Here is a 15,983-nt window from a genome sequence, read left to right as displayed (position 1 = left end):
CTAGAGTTATATTTGAGAAATATAAGGGATATATCATAGAAGTTTCATAATTATATTAACATCTTTCATTTAATCAAAATGCACAATTAAATTTTTGATACATGTCATGTTTATTTCAGTGGTAGGATAATACTGAGTTTAAAATGAAATTGATAATAAAATTACATTAAAATGTTAAGCTTAACAAAAAAAGTACTGTAAGCATCAGCAAAGAGAGAAATTTATCCTTTATAAACAGCCAAAGAAATGTGTTTCTTACATAATCTAAAGAACAAAAGAAAAAACACATATATGGAAATTAAATGGTTTCTCAGTAAATCGATGTTTCTTCTAATAGGAAAAAAAATGTATTGGGACTCTGAAAATCAAGATTAAAACACAACATCTATATAAAATGTGTTCATATAAAATAAGAATAAATGAATATTATCAATCATCACATATTCAAATCCTCTATTTCCTGGATCCAAACTTTGACATACAAGCTAAGTTGCCCTACAATTTAGATTTGCCCTTTAAAAAGATGAAATGTTTTCTAAACATGACTTTTCTTAGCAATTTCTGAGCTAAGCTGTGTTTATTGTAATTGTCAATTTTCTAATACAAATTGAAATTAAATGTTTTATACAGATTATAAATCCCCAAATCATTGGATTTTCGAAGAACATAACAGTAAAAATATACTTAAATTACAATATCAATGTGTCACTCTATATTCCAATTTTAAAATACAGTCAACCTGGTTATAACAGAAAATCTTGTAGGAACATTAAATCTGGGACTTCCTGAAATTTCACTTACATCAAATAATTTTTACCAGTGAATGAATAAATGCAAATAATTGAAAAGGCGTAGGTTTAGGACCTAATCCTATTTGTAAAATCAGGACATGACATTAGATATAGTCAACAGAAAACAGTAGCATTCACTTGTCTATTTTACATTACCAGGATCATAAATGAGAGAAATTTTTCAGTTATTAAAATAGTTTTATTTTTAAAAAGCCCACAAAAGATAGTTTAGCAAAACTGAGAATGTCTAATCTAGAAACGCCACCACTAATTTTCCCTTAAATGCTGATGAGGTAGCAGGAAGGCAAAAGGGCCGCTATGACGCTGTTCTCCTCAGGTTCACACTGTTTCATCTTCGGTCTGTTGGCAGGAACTCAGAGGCTCTGGTGCCTCTGTCAGCCCCACTCCGGATCCCATTCCTGTCTGGCTCTCCCGTAAGGCACCTCTTGAACTGAGAGGCTCCCAGAGCAAAGCCACCCCGCATCTGAGAGCTGCTTCCACCCCCCCCAGTGACTGGGGACTGCTGGTGGGAGTCGGTGTCTGCTGCTGGTGCAGCCCACACTATGCCCAGATCAATACCACTCCCAAACCCATTAGGGACCCCTAGGTTCACTCTCAGGAGAGCGAACTGCTATGAAAAGTCAAAGGAGAGAAGGGAGTCAGATGGCGAGCGAGATCGGATCCCTCCCACCGGCCTTACGTGAAGTGAACAGCGTGATAACTTCCGCAGAAATAAGCATCAAGCTTGCCCTTCCTCATTTTGAATCTGGCCACAAGTGAGCCACCTAGGACATGATGTAAATGGGCCATAAAAGCAGTTAAGGAGAATTATAGATATTTAAGGAAAGAAGCTACTAAACGGCTGCCGAGTCCATATTATTTAAATACAATTACACTGAGTGATGAGTTGAACATATAAGAATAAACAAAGACAAAGTCATAGTCCCTAATTCAGTCATTTGTTCAATGAAGCATTTAAAATATCAAGAGCTGGGTTTCTTTCATAATCTTATAAAGAAACTGAGAATATTAGAAAAGAAATTACCAGTGTCTTGGCAAATTCAAAATAAGCTAAACTGTTGTCTTAATAGCAAATAAATGTCCATATTTTAATGAGACGGCTATCAAATATCTTGACTATGCCTAAAGCAAAGTTTTTATTAAAATAAAGCTAAACGGTATCGTAAAAATTCATTTGGCATGTCCCTTCTTGTGGCTGTGGAATGACATTCTTAACAGTTTACAATTTATTATCTATAAAATGAAGATCTCAGTGTTCTGCAATAATCTATTTCGAGGGTTAATAACCTCTTTTTCAGGACATTTCTTATGTGTACCCTAATTTGCTGTTTGAGCCATTCTCTTGTTGATGCATTTCCAGGGGAGACACACAACATCTGGTCATTATCTTCTGCAAAATAACACTTCATCTTCATGAATCTCTCCTCACCACCTCCTATTCAAGCAAAATTATCCCATTCAGTTTGCACTCACTTTAAATCACTAATCTTGCTGAATTTATGCACCTATTTTTCTCACTTGCTTATTTTCTCTTATACTCACCATGAGGAGATTAGCAAGAAAAGTGTTTACTACATACATTCTCCCCACCAAGTACTTGTCCTACTTTCAAACTTCGAGCACACCAGCAGCTCCGGTGTCCCTAAGTGACCCGACGTCACACTTTGCCTCCAGCCAGGGCACACTGGTCTCTGCCACTGCCGAGGACGGACACAGCAGAAGCTGCTGTGCTCTCATTCTCCTGCAGGGTTTCCGGCTCCCTCTTCCTCAGCCTCCCCATTTCCAGTGTCTACAGAAGCTTCTCAAACAGGAGGCACTTGATAAAAAAGGCAGGTTCTTGTCCCTTCCCACCAAAAGCATCGGAATGTCTGAGCACTATGTTCAAGAATCGTCATTTTTACCAAACACCCCAGGTGGTTCTGCACGGGTGGCTAAGACTCGTCTCTGAGCCATCGGGGACGAGAAATGGAACGCGCCGCGGGCGGCTGCCTGGTTCTTTAAGCCTTTAGGTTTTAGACGGAAGAGGTTCAGACCCTCCCAGCCCCACCCCCCAGAATGGAAAGGCAATGTGAACACTTCACTTTTAATGTTAGGAAAAGCATCACTATCTTCCCCTTCCAACTCCCCTTTCCAACCTCCATAAGGCCTCCAAGGTGGGCTGAATTTTCCACTTGAACCTCCAGTGTTGAAAAATACCTGAGAATCGCTGAAATCACTAGATTTAGAAGATCTCTATTCCAATTAATTGGCCACCAATGAACTCAGTTGGTATTTTTTTTTTTTTTAAAGAAAATGAACCTCAAATAATAAGAATCAAGTGGGTAGCACATGTTTAACATAACATGTTTCTCTTCCTCTCAGCTCTGTTCCAAGACTGGAATGGGACATGAGGAGAATGTAAACAGGTTGCGGGCAGGGAGAGGAAGGGAAGAGTCCTTACTTAATTATTAATTAGTTAAATATGGCAAGTTCAAGTCACCTCTGAATGATGTCCAAATTTCCTCTCCTACCTTTAGCTGCATAGCTCAGAACTAGAAACTGCATTCTGAGAAGGGCTTGCGTCAAGTTGAAATAAGAGCAGCATTACCATATGGTTCCTAAATAAAATAAGCTTATTTTTAGATCCTTGAATTAGCTTGCTCCTGGGAACTCCACTTCCAATACTGTTACTTAGTCATTCACATGGAGTTTACGGTCTACTAAAATCTTTAAACAGGAACTACTTCTGTGTGTGATATACCTTTCTCCCAGAAAATGAGAAGAAGGAAACAAACCAGAAAATTTAAAATCCAGTGTCTGATACAGACCAATGAAGAAAGAACAAGAATACTTAATTTTTTCAATCCCAAATTATTTCATATTACCACACCGGGCACACCTGAGCAGTGCCCACATAAATACTTCTGAGGACCAACCTCCAATGCTACCCCACAGCTATTGTGATTAATTATGCTTTTTTTCTTCCATTAGCATTCAATATACACTCATCACCCAAGTAAGAAAAATCATTTATTTGCCCGGGACATTTTTTAAAGGTAGAATTGTGTAAATTAGGCCCTGTTTTATCTACAAGTGTGAGAAAAATCAATCATGAAATATGAAGATTCACTTATTAACAGAATCTGACAACTGTAAAATAAATGTATTTGCCAAAATTTGTACTGGAATCCATTTAAGCAGCCTTACAACTTGTTTGAGGCAAAAAACCAAACATTTATTTAATAATTTGTCACAAGGCATTTATTTATCTCATAACCTCAATTCAACAAAACTGGGTTTAGTGCTTACTTTAGACAAGATAATATGCTCTGCGTTAGGGATGCAGATATAAATAACACACTCCCCCAAACACAAAGAGTTCAAGGCCAATTAAGTCAGCGGGCTTTTATCTAAATTCTCCTTCTCAGCAGTGATTTTTGTGTACGAAAAGACAAATATTTTAGAAAAATACTAATACTGAAGAGAGGAATTGAAAACTCTTTCCAAGTTAAGGCTATATGACAATCCTTGAGGATAGAACGTTTGATTTAATCATATGTACTTTTCACTTGAATTATGTGAATGCTACTCCCTACTCAAACATAACCACCTTACAGGAATATGCACTCACTAGCCAATTTCACAGTACTGTGAGCAACTCTGATTTAAATCACGGTTTTCAATTTATTTTAAGCAGCAGAGGCAGACCCATTCCCTTCTAGTTTTTTAAATAAGATATTAATTAAAACTCTGACATGTGTCAAAAAGATAAAAAGCTAGTGCTCTGCCTTCTGAAACAGAGGTGAAGGACCCAAAGTTTTCCTTTTTGTGTCCCACAGGGAACTCTGAGCACCTCTTTTAAGATTCTGGGACTTTGAGGAAAGCCAATGTGAGACCCACCTGGAAATCACAGTTCCAGGACTTGGTGGGGCTAGGCCGGCGGGTGACGGTAATTGTTAGGGATAGCAGCAGAAGACAGAGAAAGAAGGAAACAGGAAAACAGGAAAAAAAAAATCTGTTTTCCAAGCCAATCTCAAATGAGGTACTTATTAGCAGGATCTCCAAGAGACAGCACACGAGCTCATATTTTGTAAACACATAGGTATGCTTAGAGTCTTCACAAGTCACACTATTAAATCATACTTGAACTGTGATATCTACACATTAAATACAAAACTTCTGAGGTCTTACATTTTCAAGAGACAAATACATTTCACTTATATTCTGAATCAAGCACACTTCTCCTCACTCAGACGCATAGTAACAATTACATTACTTATGAAAAAATTTACCTCACCTTCCATCTGGGTTTACAGTCTTTAGGCCTCCAGTGACCTCCTGGCTCAATATCTAAATCCTTGGAGAAGAGTTGATGAATTTCATCAAAACTGATTTCACTTACATTGACATTGAGGAATCCCCCTAGAAGGTCAAACACGTGAAGAACTGTTTTAATATGAAGCAAGACAAACAGCAGTCAGTAGGGTACGGCATAACTTAGTTGCCAGGACGGTACAGTTTATTCCTCTTATCACCACATAATTGTTAGTATCACCCCCTTTTGGTTGTAGTCTGGATGATACATTATACCATCACTCCACTCTCTTTGGTAAATCAGCCAAAGTAAATCAAATTGTTGAAATCTTTTGCTCTGAGTACTACAGTGAATATTTTACTATTCTTTGGGAAATGTTTGCATGTCATTACAAATTAGCTTATTATTGTAATTTTACAACTTATTCAAGTCTTTTAAAACTACTCTTAATTTCAACATAATCAACATAGGCAGCATGAGAGCACAGTACGTAAGAGTTAACTAAGCAGTTAGATTGGCAGGGAGCTGCCGAATCCTACGTTCTGTGCACTAGGGACACTATTGAACTTCTCTGTGCCTCAGCCTCCCTCTCTGTAAAAGCAGATGGTGATACCTGCTTCCCAGTGTGGTTACATCCACTAGATAAAATAGTGCATGTGAAGGATCAAGCACAGCGCCAGCCACAAAGGTACGCACTCAATAGACGTTAGCTATTATTACTCTCCTCTATTTTACTCACATTTCTTGAGAGAATTTGCAAACACAACTCAATAAATTTATATTTTTAGCACCTACCCAGTATCCCCTTGATATGCAAAACTGGAAAACTATAGGCTTTTAAGATATTCCTGGTCTACTAGGCATTCGCTCTCTGAATTAACAAATATATTCCTGGAGGTGTTTCTACTAGTAGCTTCTCTGTTGTATACCACTGAAATAGGAATGACTCTTGGATTGAAAGCCATTCCCATTAACTCAATCAAAAACAGAACTAAGAAGTTACAGAACTAAGTTCTGTCTCGCTGTTCATCTCATGAAATACGTACCAAGAAATGAGGTTTCCCACTTCAAGTCCTCTGAGCCTGAGTGGCCCTAATTCCACATATAAAATCCTCAGCTCCTCTTGGAGAGAGCCTTTTTCCTTCCTCCCATTGTTCTATATTCTAAGGCTTTACAGCTGCCTCTCTTTCCATCCCTCCCTTCTTCCCAAGTAGGCCAGAATACCAGCAGTTTCCACCAAGCACTGAGGCATGCCGTGGGGCGCGTGGGTGGCTCAGTCGTTAAGCGTCTGCCTTCGGCTCAGGTCATGATCCCAGGGTCCTGGGATCGAGCCCCGCATCGGGCTCCCTGCTCAGCGGGAAGCCTGCTTCTCCCCCTCCCACTCCCCCTGCTTGTGTTCCCTCTCTCACTGTGTCTCTGTCAAATAAATAAATAAAATCTTTAAAAAAAAAAAATTCATTAAGCACTGAGGCATGCCAGAGAGAAGTATTTCAAAATACAAATGTCTACATTTCAAAGGGTACGCTGGGAAAAAATGTGCAATCTTCTCATGTCTGCCAGTTCTCCTGACAATGTGGTCTTTTACAACCAAATACCCAGCCTTTCATGTGACAAGATTCACCTAAAGGAAAGAGTAACCTATGAACTTGCAGAGAAAGGGCAGGTCACGACGTGAGATTGATCAGCCTAATTACTGACTCCGCTGACAAAAACAGAACCTACCACCGTAATCAAATAAAATTCACACAAATAAATCTGATGCACTTAATGGTATGTGTGATTGCTAAAATGATAGTCATTAGGCTAAATTACAGGCAGTTCACAGAAGTCACCGAAGCCGGGATTCTTTATGCACCGTGACACCTATTTCTTTGCCTATTTTCCAGCTTGACAGGACCTGGCCCAGTGGAGATCATAATGGTCAGCAGGTCTCTCCAGTCTCATTTAGGTTAGTTCTCATCTCAAACACGCATGCACTGGCAAATTAGGCAAGCCTTCTACCTCTCTCCTCGCTGGGCAGGGCCTCCGGTGGCCACCGCCTTCTCTAATGCTCGAGGCACCCAGAGTTCACTTCCCGTCCAGCTGCCCCACCATGCACATTCCTCAGGGTCCCTCAGCAGCCTTCCCATGTGCCTGTTTTTTTTTTTTTTTAAATTGCTCTTTCCTCTGAAATCCCAATCTCTTACTGGCTGAAGGCCAAAGATGACCCAGTGGCATGACATTGTCATGCCAGGGGTCACAGCAACATTACTATTGGGGAGTGTGGGGGGGAGGGGACAGGCCTCCAAGACAGGACTGCCACACTGGGAACACTGAAAGTGTGATCAGAGAAAGAGATTTAGTGGGGTGGGGCGGAGTGTGATGGGACAAACACATGTTTCTCGGAGCTGCTGCCAAGGCATTTCAAAGTATGATAACCCTACTCACACCCACCCAGAGTCCCAACATTTAGATAAGGATGTGACTTTAGGATTCCTGCCATAAGTTCCTGCTTTGCTTCTCCCAGGGCACCTTTTTAAATAATCACTTACAGTTAAGGCCACAAAAAAGTGAAGCGACCTCTGCCCCAGCCACCCTGTAAGTGACAGGTGCCGGTTCCCCTGCTCTGTCTCCTGCTCACTCCTCCTGGAACATAGGACTGCCCTTCCCCCAGCTCACTGCACCCCCCTGCTTCTGGGATCTGTAAGTAATTACATCTTGTGACTCGACTTCCTTTGTGGGGCTGTACTGAGACTAACTTCAGTCAAAACGACCCCATGGGTTTGGGTTTCACTTCCCCAAAGTGGGAGCTCGGATGCCGAGGGAGCTAGCTGCCAAGCCCATGTGGCAGCAAGTCACAATCTGGGTAACTGGCAATGAGGATGCGACTGTGGGTGCAGTGCGTATCCCCATACGAGGCCCCGGGGCTGCAAATGGCTTACGAACCTCCTCTCCCAGGCCGCTCGTCCCCCTGGAAGGAGCCCCCGCTTGCTGGCAGTCTGTGGCGCTGCCCTGCCCCGCTGCCGCACATCCCCACCCTGAACTGTCGCCGCTGTAGAAGTCAGACTCCCCTGCAAGACCGGCCCCCAGCAGGCCCCGTCTGAGGTGGGTGTGTTTCCCACGCGTCTCCAAACAAGCCCCTGCTGTGTGGCAGGTCTGGAGGTAACTGGCAGTACTCGTGTGCGGAAGTCCCAGCACTGGGCCAAGGAGCTAATACCCACGAACACCAGGGCTCTGCCTCCTTCCCCCCAGGCAGGCACAGGGGACGCGGGCTATCAGATCCTGGGAGCACGGGGAGTTCCCTCAGGTCAGTGCCACAAGGGGAGGCTGGCTGCTGGGCCTAGGGCGCTCATGGTCGGGACTGGGGTGTGGAGCCTGCAGAGCCGGCCCTGACGCACAACACAGGGAGCGCTGCGCGGGGCGTCATGGTGCACCTCCCACGCTGCCTCGTTCCCGGCGGCTACGGCCAACGGGCCCCCAGCCCCACGGGGTATCAGGAGCCCGCCCGTGGCGTGGTACAGCAAAACGAATTCTTACTAAGGGCAGGCCCCTGAACACATGGCAGCAGCTCCTTCCCAGTTCCCAGAGGAGGCTGGAAAAACTACCAGACACTTGCAGGACCCCTGCTCAAATGGCTTGTGGGGCGTATCATACGCCTCATTGCGGCTGCTCCCTTCTTGAGGTTCGGGACACATCAGCTAATCTCGCACTGGTGGAGGTGAACCCCGACCACCTGGAGGGTCGGTCGGGATAACCTAGAACAGGAGGTAGCAGCATATGAGTCAGGGAAGAGGCAACCTCAGTCCCAGGTGCTCCCTGTTACTATCCTTCCAACCAGAACGTCCAACCACCAGTGTGAAAAGAAAGAGACAAGTAACTATACAGGGTAGAAATGCCAAGGTTTTCTAGAAAAATCTGCCCGTGGGGAGGAGGAGAAGGATGCTAATTGGCTCTTACAGGTCTTTGGACCCGGCTCCGAGCTGTTGATTTCAGCAGTTGAGATGCCTGACCTGGCCAGATTGGCCAAAGACCCCAAAATTCACAATTTGTACAAAAAACAAAAAACAAACCAAACCACTCAAGGTACTGAAGGCCTATTTTATTAGAGACACCCTAGAGGAGACTCCGGACTTGTCACCACAGCGACAGCACTCCCAAATGAATTGAGCTACCAAGGCAGGAGATGAAGACAAAAAAGGGAAGAGACTCTCAGGAAAAGACCTCCCCCACAAGCGTCCAGAGTCCACAGGGATAAGGAGAAAGCATCTCTGCCTCTCCTAGCTTGGGTTTCTTCTTAAAGCTCCCCTCCGCACCTTATAATTGAGGGGTTATAATTCACTACAGCGTAATAGGCATTAGACCACATCAATGCTGTAGCTAGACATGAAAAAGATAATTTTCCCGAAGGCCAAATCTTGTTTGCCAGCAAAGGCAAACGGCCCCTCTGCCCCTTCAGCTAGGAACCCAACACAGGGACCTAGGAGATATAAAGGCTTCCAAGCCCCTTATTAGTCTCCCTGGAGGAGTGGCTCCTCGACTCAGCTCCCTCCCACATACAATGACCAACAGGCCCCTCCGTATGGGCAACTCTGGAGATCAGGGGTCTCTACTCTGAGACAACTCAAATACAAGTCAGAAGCCTTTGCTCGGTGCTGTGAGCTCTTCAAAAGACTGCCAGCCCACCATGAGGGCAAACGCCATCACCACTTAGAATGTCCCAGCCCTGGTGGCAGGATCTGGGGTCCCATACTCTGACCTCCAAGAGTGGAAGCTGCTAAGGCCACTGCCCTAGGGACCCAGCAGTTCCCCAGAGTTTGTCTCTCTTTCTGGGGGACAATCACCCATATATTTCTCTAATTAGCCACTAGGACACACATAACAGTCCTCCATTCAAGCCTTCCAACAGTTTTCATATTTTTATTTATTTATTTTTATTTTTTATTTTTTTTTAAGATTTTATTTATTTATTCATGAGAGACAGAGAGAGAGAGAGAGAGAGAGGCAGAGGGAGAAGCAGGCTCCCAAGGAGCAGAGAGTCCGATGCGGGACTTGATCCCAGGACCCTGGGATCATGACCTGAGCCGAAGGCAGACGCTTAACCATCTGAGCCACCCAGGCGCCCCCAGTTTTCATATTTTTATACAATAGGCAGAAACTGGAGCTCATTCTGGGGGCCAATATAATTGCTAGGCATGTTACCAGGCTCAACAAAGGCTGTTTCCTGAGTTACTGGCCTACCAAGCTGATTTACCAACCCTGTCCCCATTCGACCAGCAGAAGGGCCCGCCCCCATGCATCCCTATGGCTTTGCCTGGCCTCTCTCTATGCTGCTCAAGTGCTCTCATGCAGGACATTTTGCAGTACACTATGTGATACTTGGCAGGAGCCCCTCCCAGTGCCCTTTGTAATCTTCCATCTGCCCAAGCACCAACACCACATGGATGAGTATGATCTCCACCTCGTCCCAAGGAGAACAACCCCCATGGTCTTGGGCCTTAAGGCCCAACCATCCAGGAGGAACCTCCAACTTATCTTGGCTTCCCTGATTAAGCAGTTCGTGTCCACCGTGGGTACGGTGCGCTGGGGCCATCACACATACATGGCTCTCTCTACATGCACTTCTTCACTCAACCTCCGATGCATTTGCCTCCATGCCAGCCCCCAGAGTCCTGTCTAGTCATACCAACGTACTTTAGTCTTACAAATCACTGAACACAATACCCCGCAACCATCTCTCTGCTCCCTCATGTCAAAACCATGCAGAATCCAGCCCGAGCCGAGGTCTGCTGCTATCCCTCACTGGAACTGGGCTAGGTGCCACCACACGGGGCACACAACAACAAATTAGTAAAGACAAATACCAACCTGTCAGCCACCCTGCTGAACACACGGGGCTGTAACACCAAAGACTAGCCCTGATACAACAACATGATTCTCTAGCACAGACAGTTCGGATAACGGATAACCATTCCATTTTAGGTTACCTACTGGCCAGGGAAGGAGCTGTATGTGCTGGAAAGGGCCCCACCTGCTACAAGTATATTAATAATTCTGGAAAACTTCAGACAAATTTACAAAAGATGGCCCAACAGGTACAAGTATTCCACAATCTCATCCAAGTGTTTCATCAAATACCTACTTTAACCTTATCCAGAGGCTTTGGTTTATTTTCTTGGTTGGATCCCAGCAAATGGTGAGGGCGGTTACGGACAGCATTTCAAATTGTTCTTTGTCTATTGATATTGTTGACTGGCATTTTTGCTTTGCTCAAGTGTTTCATGCACTGGGTGACCAAAACCCTGCCAGTGGTTAATATCGTCACTGTCCAGATAGTGCCTATGATTTTCCCTAAAGATTAATGCCTAGGCATCACAGGGTCAATTGTGATGAGAAAAACAACTATTGTTCTTCTGAAAAAACAACTCTGTTTTTCTGAATTGTTGCCTAGGCAATTCAAAGTATGATAACCCTGCTCACACCCAGAATCTGGACACTTAGATAAGGACATGAGTTTAGAATTTCCGCCATAAATTCCTGCTTTGCTTTTGCCAGGGCACCTTTTAAAATAATCACTTAGAATGAAGCCCACAGAAAAGTGAAGCAACCTCTGCCCCAGCCACCCTGTAAGTGACAGGTGCCGGTTCCCCTGCTCTGTCTCCTGCTCACTCCGCCTGGAACACAGGACTGCCCTTCCCCCAGCTCACTGCACCCCCTTGCTTCTGGGATCTGTAAGTAATTACATCTTGTGACTTGACTGCCTTTGTGGGGCTGTACTAAAACTGTAACTTCAGTCAAAACGACCCCATGGGTTTGGGTTTCACTTCCCCAAAGTGGGAGCCTGGATGCCGAGGGAGCTAGCTGCCAACCCCATGTGGGTGGCTTGTGCCTCCTCATTCAGCAGGTCATAATCTGCATATTCTTAATACACCAGCTCCCCCTTCTCAACACATGGTATTGGGGGAAAGACCCCAGGCACAGGAAGTGAAGAGAAAGGGGCATATTACAGAGAATGGCCAAGAAGAGGCACTGAGCAGATGAGCTACTGGTGATGTGGTTTCCAAACAAACCTCAGGAGAGAAAACCTCTCAAGGTGAGCCTGTGGTCAGGGAGGACTGGGGGTCCTCCCCTCACTGCACCCACTGAAGCTACTTTCACGTCCTTTACGTACTGGATGTCCCCTTCAGGTCCCACTCAAAGAAGCATTCCAGTGCTTTGAAACCAGGAGAGGACACATCTCTCTTTCCTTGTAGAGAAGTAAGCAATCAGCCAGGCTAGCCCCCTTTATTTCATTTGCTGAGATTTCAAGGGCAACTGGGGAGGAAGGACCCACTGAGCTCCACAGAACACCCCCAATCTTCATGCCACACCTGTGCTAATCAGAGCTCTTCCAATGAGAACGTGTGCTCATTCCCCAATTAGAAATTAAAAGCTCGAAAAATAAATATATTTGCTGAAATTAATGTATCTAGTAGTGCCATCAAATTTTGATTTTCACCGTTCGGAAGGTGGAACTGCGATTAGAAAGAAAAGAGCAGGGCCTCACCTGGGGTCAAGTGGAAGAATGAAAGTCAAGTGTAAGCAGTCCATTAGTCCTGGCAACAAAGCCTGCGTGCCAAACTCTTTCTTTTATGTGCGAGAAAAACTTAGTTGCATCATTGGTTATATTCGACATTCACTACAATCTCTTAATGCTGAATTAGCAAGACATGCAATAATGCCACACAGTTTGGAAACCTAAATGGGCCTGGGGACCATTAGGTATGTGCAGGCCCAAACCATGGGCTCATGGTAGTGTGCACTGTAAGGTATCACATGACATGACTTAGGATATTACTTTTTCTATTAAAATATAATTCTTAAAAGAATAGTCAATAAAAAAAAAAAAAAGAATAGTCAATACATATGGATTACCCATATTTACATTTTTTCTTACATTTCAAGTAAAATTTAAGGCATATATTATCTCTAGCCAGAGAGTTGTTTTCCCTATAAATCAACAGCTTTCCATGACTACTTCACTCGGCTTAGGGTCTATTATCTATTTTTTGGTATCTAAAGCCTAATTCTGGATACCCTGGTTTTTTATCACCACTTCACCCTCAGGGTTTCAAATGTGCACAGCCCAACAATCTGATGACAGTGTTGAGAAAGACCTGAATTTCCTGAAGAAATATCCCATCGGGTGAATTCCACTCCAAAGTCAAAAAATGACTTTTATGACAAGAGAGCACATTCTCTCCCACACCCTCTGGGCTGCACAGCTCGAGGCTATTTGGTTACATCAGTCATCTTGTCCCCAGTCACCCACTGCCCCCTTTGGAGCCAACACTAGAAACTGCCTATTCCCAATGGGGAATTACTTAGGCTTCTCAACTTCTGGAATTTTTTTTTTAAAGATTTTATTTATTTATTTAGAGAGCGTGCAAGCAGGGCGAGGGGCAGAGGGGGAGGGAGAGATTCTCAAGCAGACTCCTCAATGAGCATGGAGCCCGAGGCGGGGCTCGATCTCACGACCCTGAGATCATGACCTGAAACCAAGTGTCAGACACTTAACGCCGCCCAGGTGCCCCCAAATCTAAGTATTCTAAACACAGAGTGGTTTTTAGCCATGCATGACCAATGCCTGGACACTGGATGGATGAACGAACGAACGGATAAATGAATGGGTAGGAAGGGCAAAGCCGGCCATGTCCAAATTCTGTCTCACCTCTCTTTCTTCTGCTTCCTTTCTACCTGTGTCTCCACCCGCTGGCTCCATCAGGTGCTAAAATACGCCTATAAGACATTTGTGCAAAAGGTGTCCCCCATGTAGATGACCCAAAATAAGAGCCCTCAGCCAGCCCAAGTTCTCATCCCCTAATCCTCCCCCAACACACAGTTGTTAACACCCGATTTCCTCCCTTGCTTATGGTTTTCTCCCGCTTGACTCTGAATGATTAACTGAAACCTGCAGGTAACAGTCTGCATTTTTGTCCCCACCTTTGCCTTCTAACCCACCCAATGAGCCTTTGTTCCAGCCCTGAAGGTCTCACAGCCTTTACCACACTCTTCCAAATGGTTTTCCTAGTCCCCAACTGTTGCGAAGCTGACAACCACTTCTGGTGTCACCATCCACAACTATTACTTATTTCCTCAACTCTGACACATGCACTCATTTATGTTTTAGCATCCTGACATAGGGACATATCCCACAATGTGTGCATTTAATGTACTGCTTCTTCCTTGTTCCCAAAGAGCCATTATAAAATTAATGGTGTGTCTTGTCAAGAAAATACGGCATGTCAAAAAAAAAGGAAGAAAGAAAGAAAAAAAATATGGTATGTCATATACTCCTCTTGTGATGGCAAATGTGTTTTCTGGAACCATTTCATTACCAAGAAATTTCCATATGTGGCACCTCAGTGTTTTTTCTAGAACGACCACCCCACTCCTCATCTTAAATGAACAAGTGTTCTTCCTTTCAAAGTGTGTTAAGTGCTCACTTTCTTAGGTCTACAGTCTTGGAGGCAGGGATAAAAGAAGGTATTCCGCAGACTTATACCTACACTTTACAAAAAAATGCTTACGTCCTTCTTTCATAAATTCACCCCCAAAGAGTTTATGATTGTTAATCATACCACCTTCTAATATCCAGCCTTGTGTACTGATAGGGAGGCACTCTCTCCTCCCTGTCCATCATCCTTACAAACCCAGATCTGTATTCACCCCCTAAGCATCACTGTCACCTAGAATGATGGGCAGTGTCAGAGTTGAAAGCCAGTCAGCTCTGGCTTCAAGTTCTCTCTGCTCTATCCTCATCTTTCACCCATCTATCTGGCTTCTAATCAAGCAGCTCACTAAATTTGGTGGTATGGCTAAGAATCAGCAGGCATGGCTGTTTAGAATGAAGGTTACTGGCCCCATTCTCAAAGCTGCTGTTCATCAGTAGACACCCCTGGATCATGTTTGCAGCCACCCAGCTTTATGTGAACACGTTTCAAGTGCTTGAACTGCTCACCACCGAGTCCTGCCTCCCACAGGAAGAAGCTAGAATCTACTCTCCCATCCTCTCCAGCAGACAGAAGCAGTCACATGACCACCCGCACCAGCAGGAGTATTTAAATCAGAAGAGAACACAGGGAGGACGTGGGCACTTTACAAAACTACCTTTTGGTAAAAGCAGTGGCAGAAGCTTCCAGCTTTAGGGGCACCTCTGGTCTCTAGACCTGAGCACCGTGGTGGGAACTGTGACCTCTGCGGAGTGAAAGAGATGCCTCACAGGAGTCTGGGCCTCATCGTAGCTGCTCAGCCTCTAACCCTAACTCTGGGCCACCCAGGTTTTTTGAGGACTGCCCGATACTTCTTCACAGGTTCCCTTCCCCTTAAATCAAGCCTAATTGTATTCTGGGGTTTGCAGCCAGGAAACCTGACCTTCTCTATGGATCTGGGGTTTGGCTTAGAGGCTGACATTTTTTAACCAGTATCCCAAGCTGATTCTGGTGTAGATGATCCCTGGACCACGCTTAGAGAAACATAGCTCCATGAGCTCTACCCTTGTAATGGGCTGAATGTTTGTGTCCTCTAAAATTCCTACCCTCAAAATCCTAGCCCTCAATATGATGGTACTAGGAGGTGGGGCCTTTGGAAGGTGATTAGGTCATGAGGACAAAGCCTTCATAAATAGGATTAGGAGCCTTAGAAAAGAGATCCCAGAGAGATCCCTCGCCCTTTCCACCACATGGGGACAGTCAGAAGATGGCCATCTGTGAACCAAGAATCAGGCCCTTCACCAGACACTGAATCTGCTATAGCACTTTAATCTTTACACTCTGGCCTCCATGACTATGAAATACTTAACTGTTTAAGCCATCCAGTCTAGAGTATTTTTGTTTTAGCAGCCCAAATGGACTAAGCCACAC

General features: G+C 44.3%; 1 protein-coding gene across 2 annotated transcripts in view; it reads right to left on the bottom strand.

Moving 5' to 3' along the window:
* B4GALT6 (beta-1,4-galactosyltransferase 6) overlaps positions 1–15,983 on the bottom strand; it is a 65,624-nt gene that overhangs the window by 13,189 nt on the left and 36,452 nt on the right. For both annotated transcript variants that reach the window (XM_032421221.1, XM_032421220.1), the window contains exon 4: positions 5,089–5,213. In XM_032421221.1, the coding sequence (XP_032277112.1) occupies positions 5,089–5,213 (125 nt within the window). The remainder of the gene's footprint in view (positions 1–5,088; positions 5,214–15,983) is intronic.

The sequence above is a fragment of the Phoca vitulina genome, unplaced genomic scaffold (assembly GCF_004348235.1).
Source record: "Phoca vitulina isolate PV1807 unplaced genomic scaffold, GSC_HSeal_1.0 scaffold24, whole genome shotgun sequence".
NCBI classification, from domain to species: Eukaryota; Metazoa; Chordata; class Mammalia; order Carnivora; family Phocidae; genus Phoca; species Phoca vitulina.
This window is presented reverse-complemented; position numbering and strand designations above follow the sequence as displayed.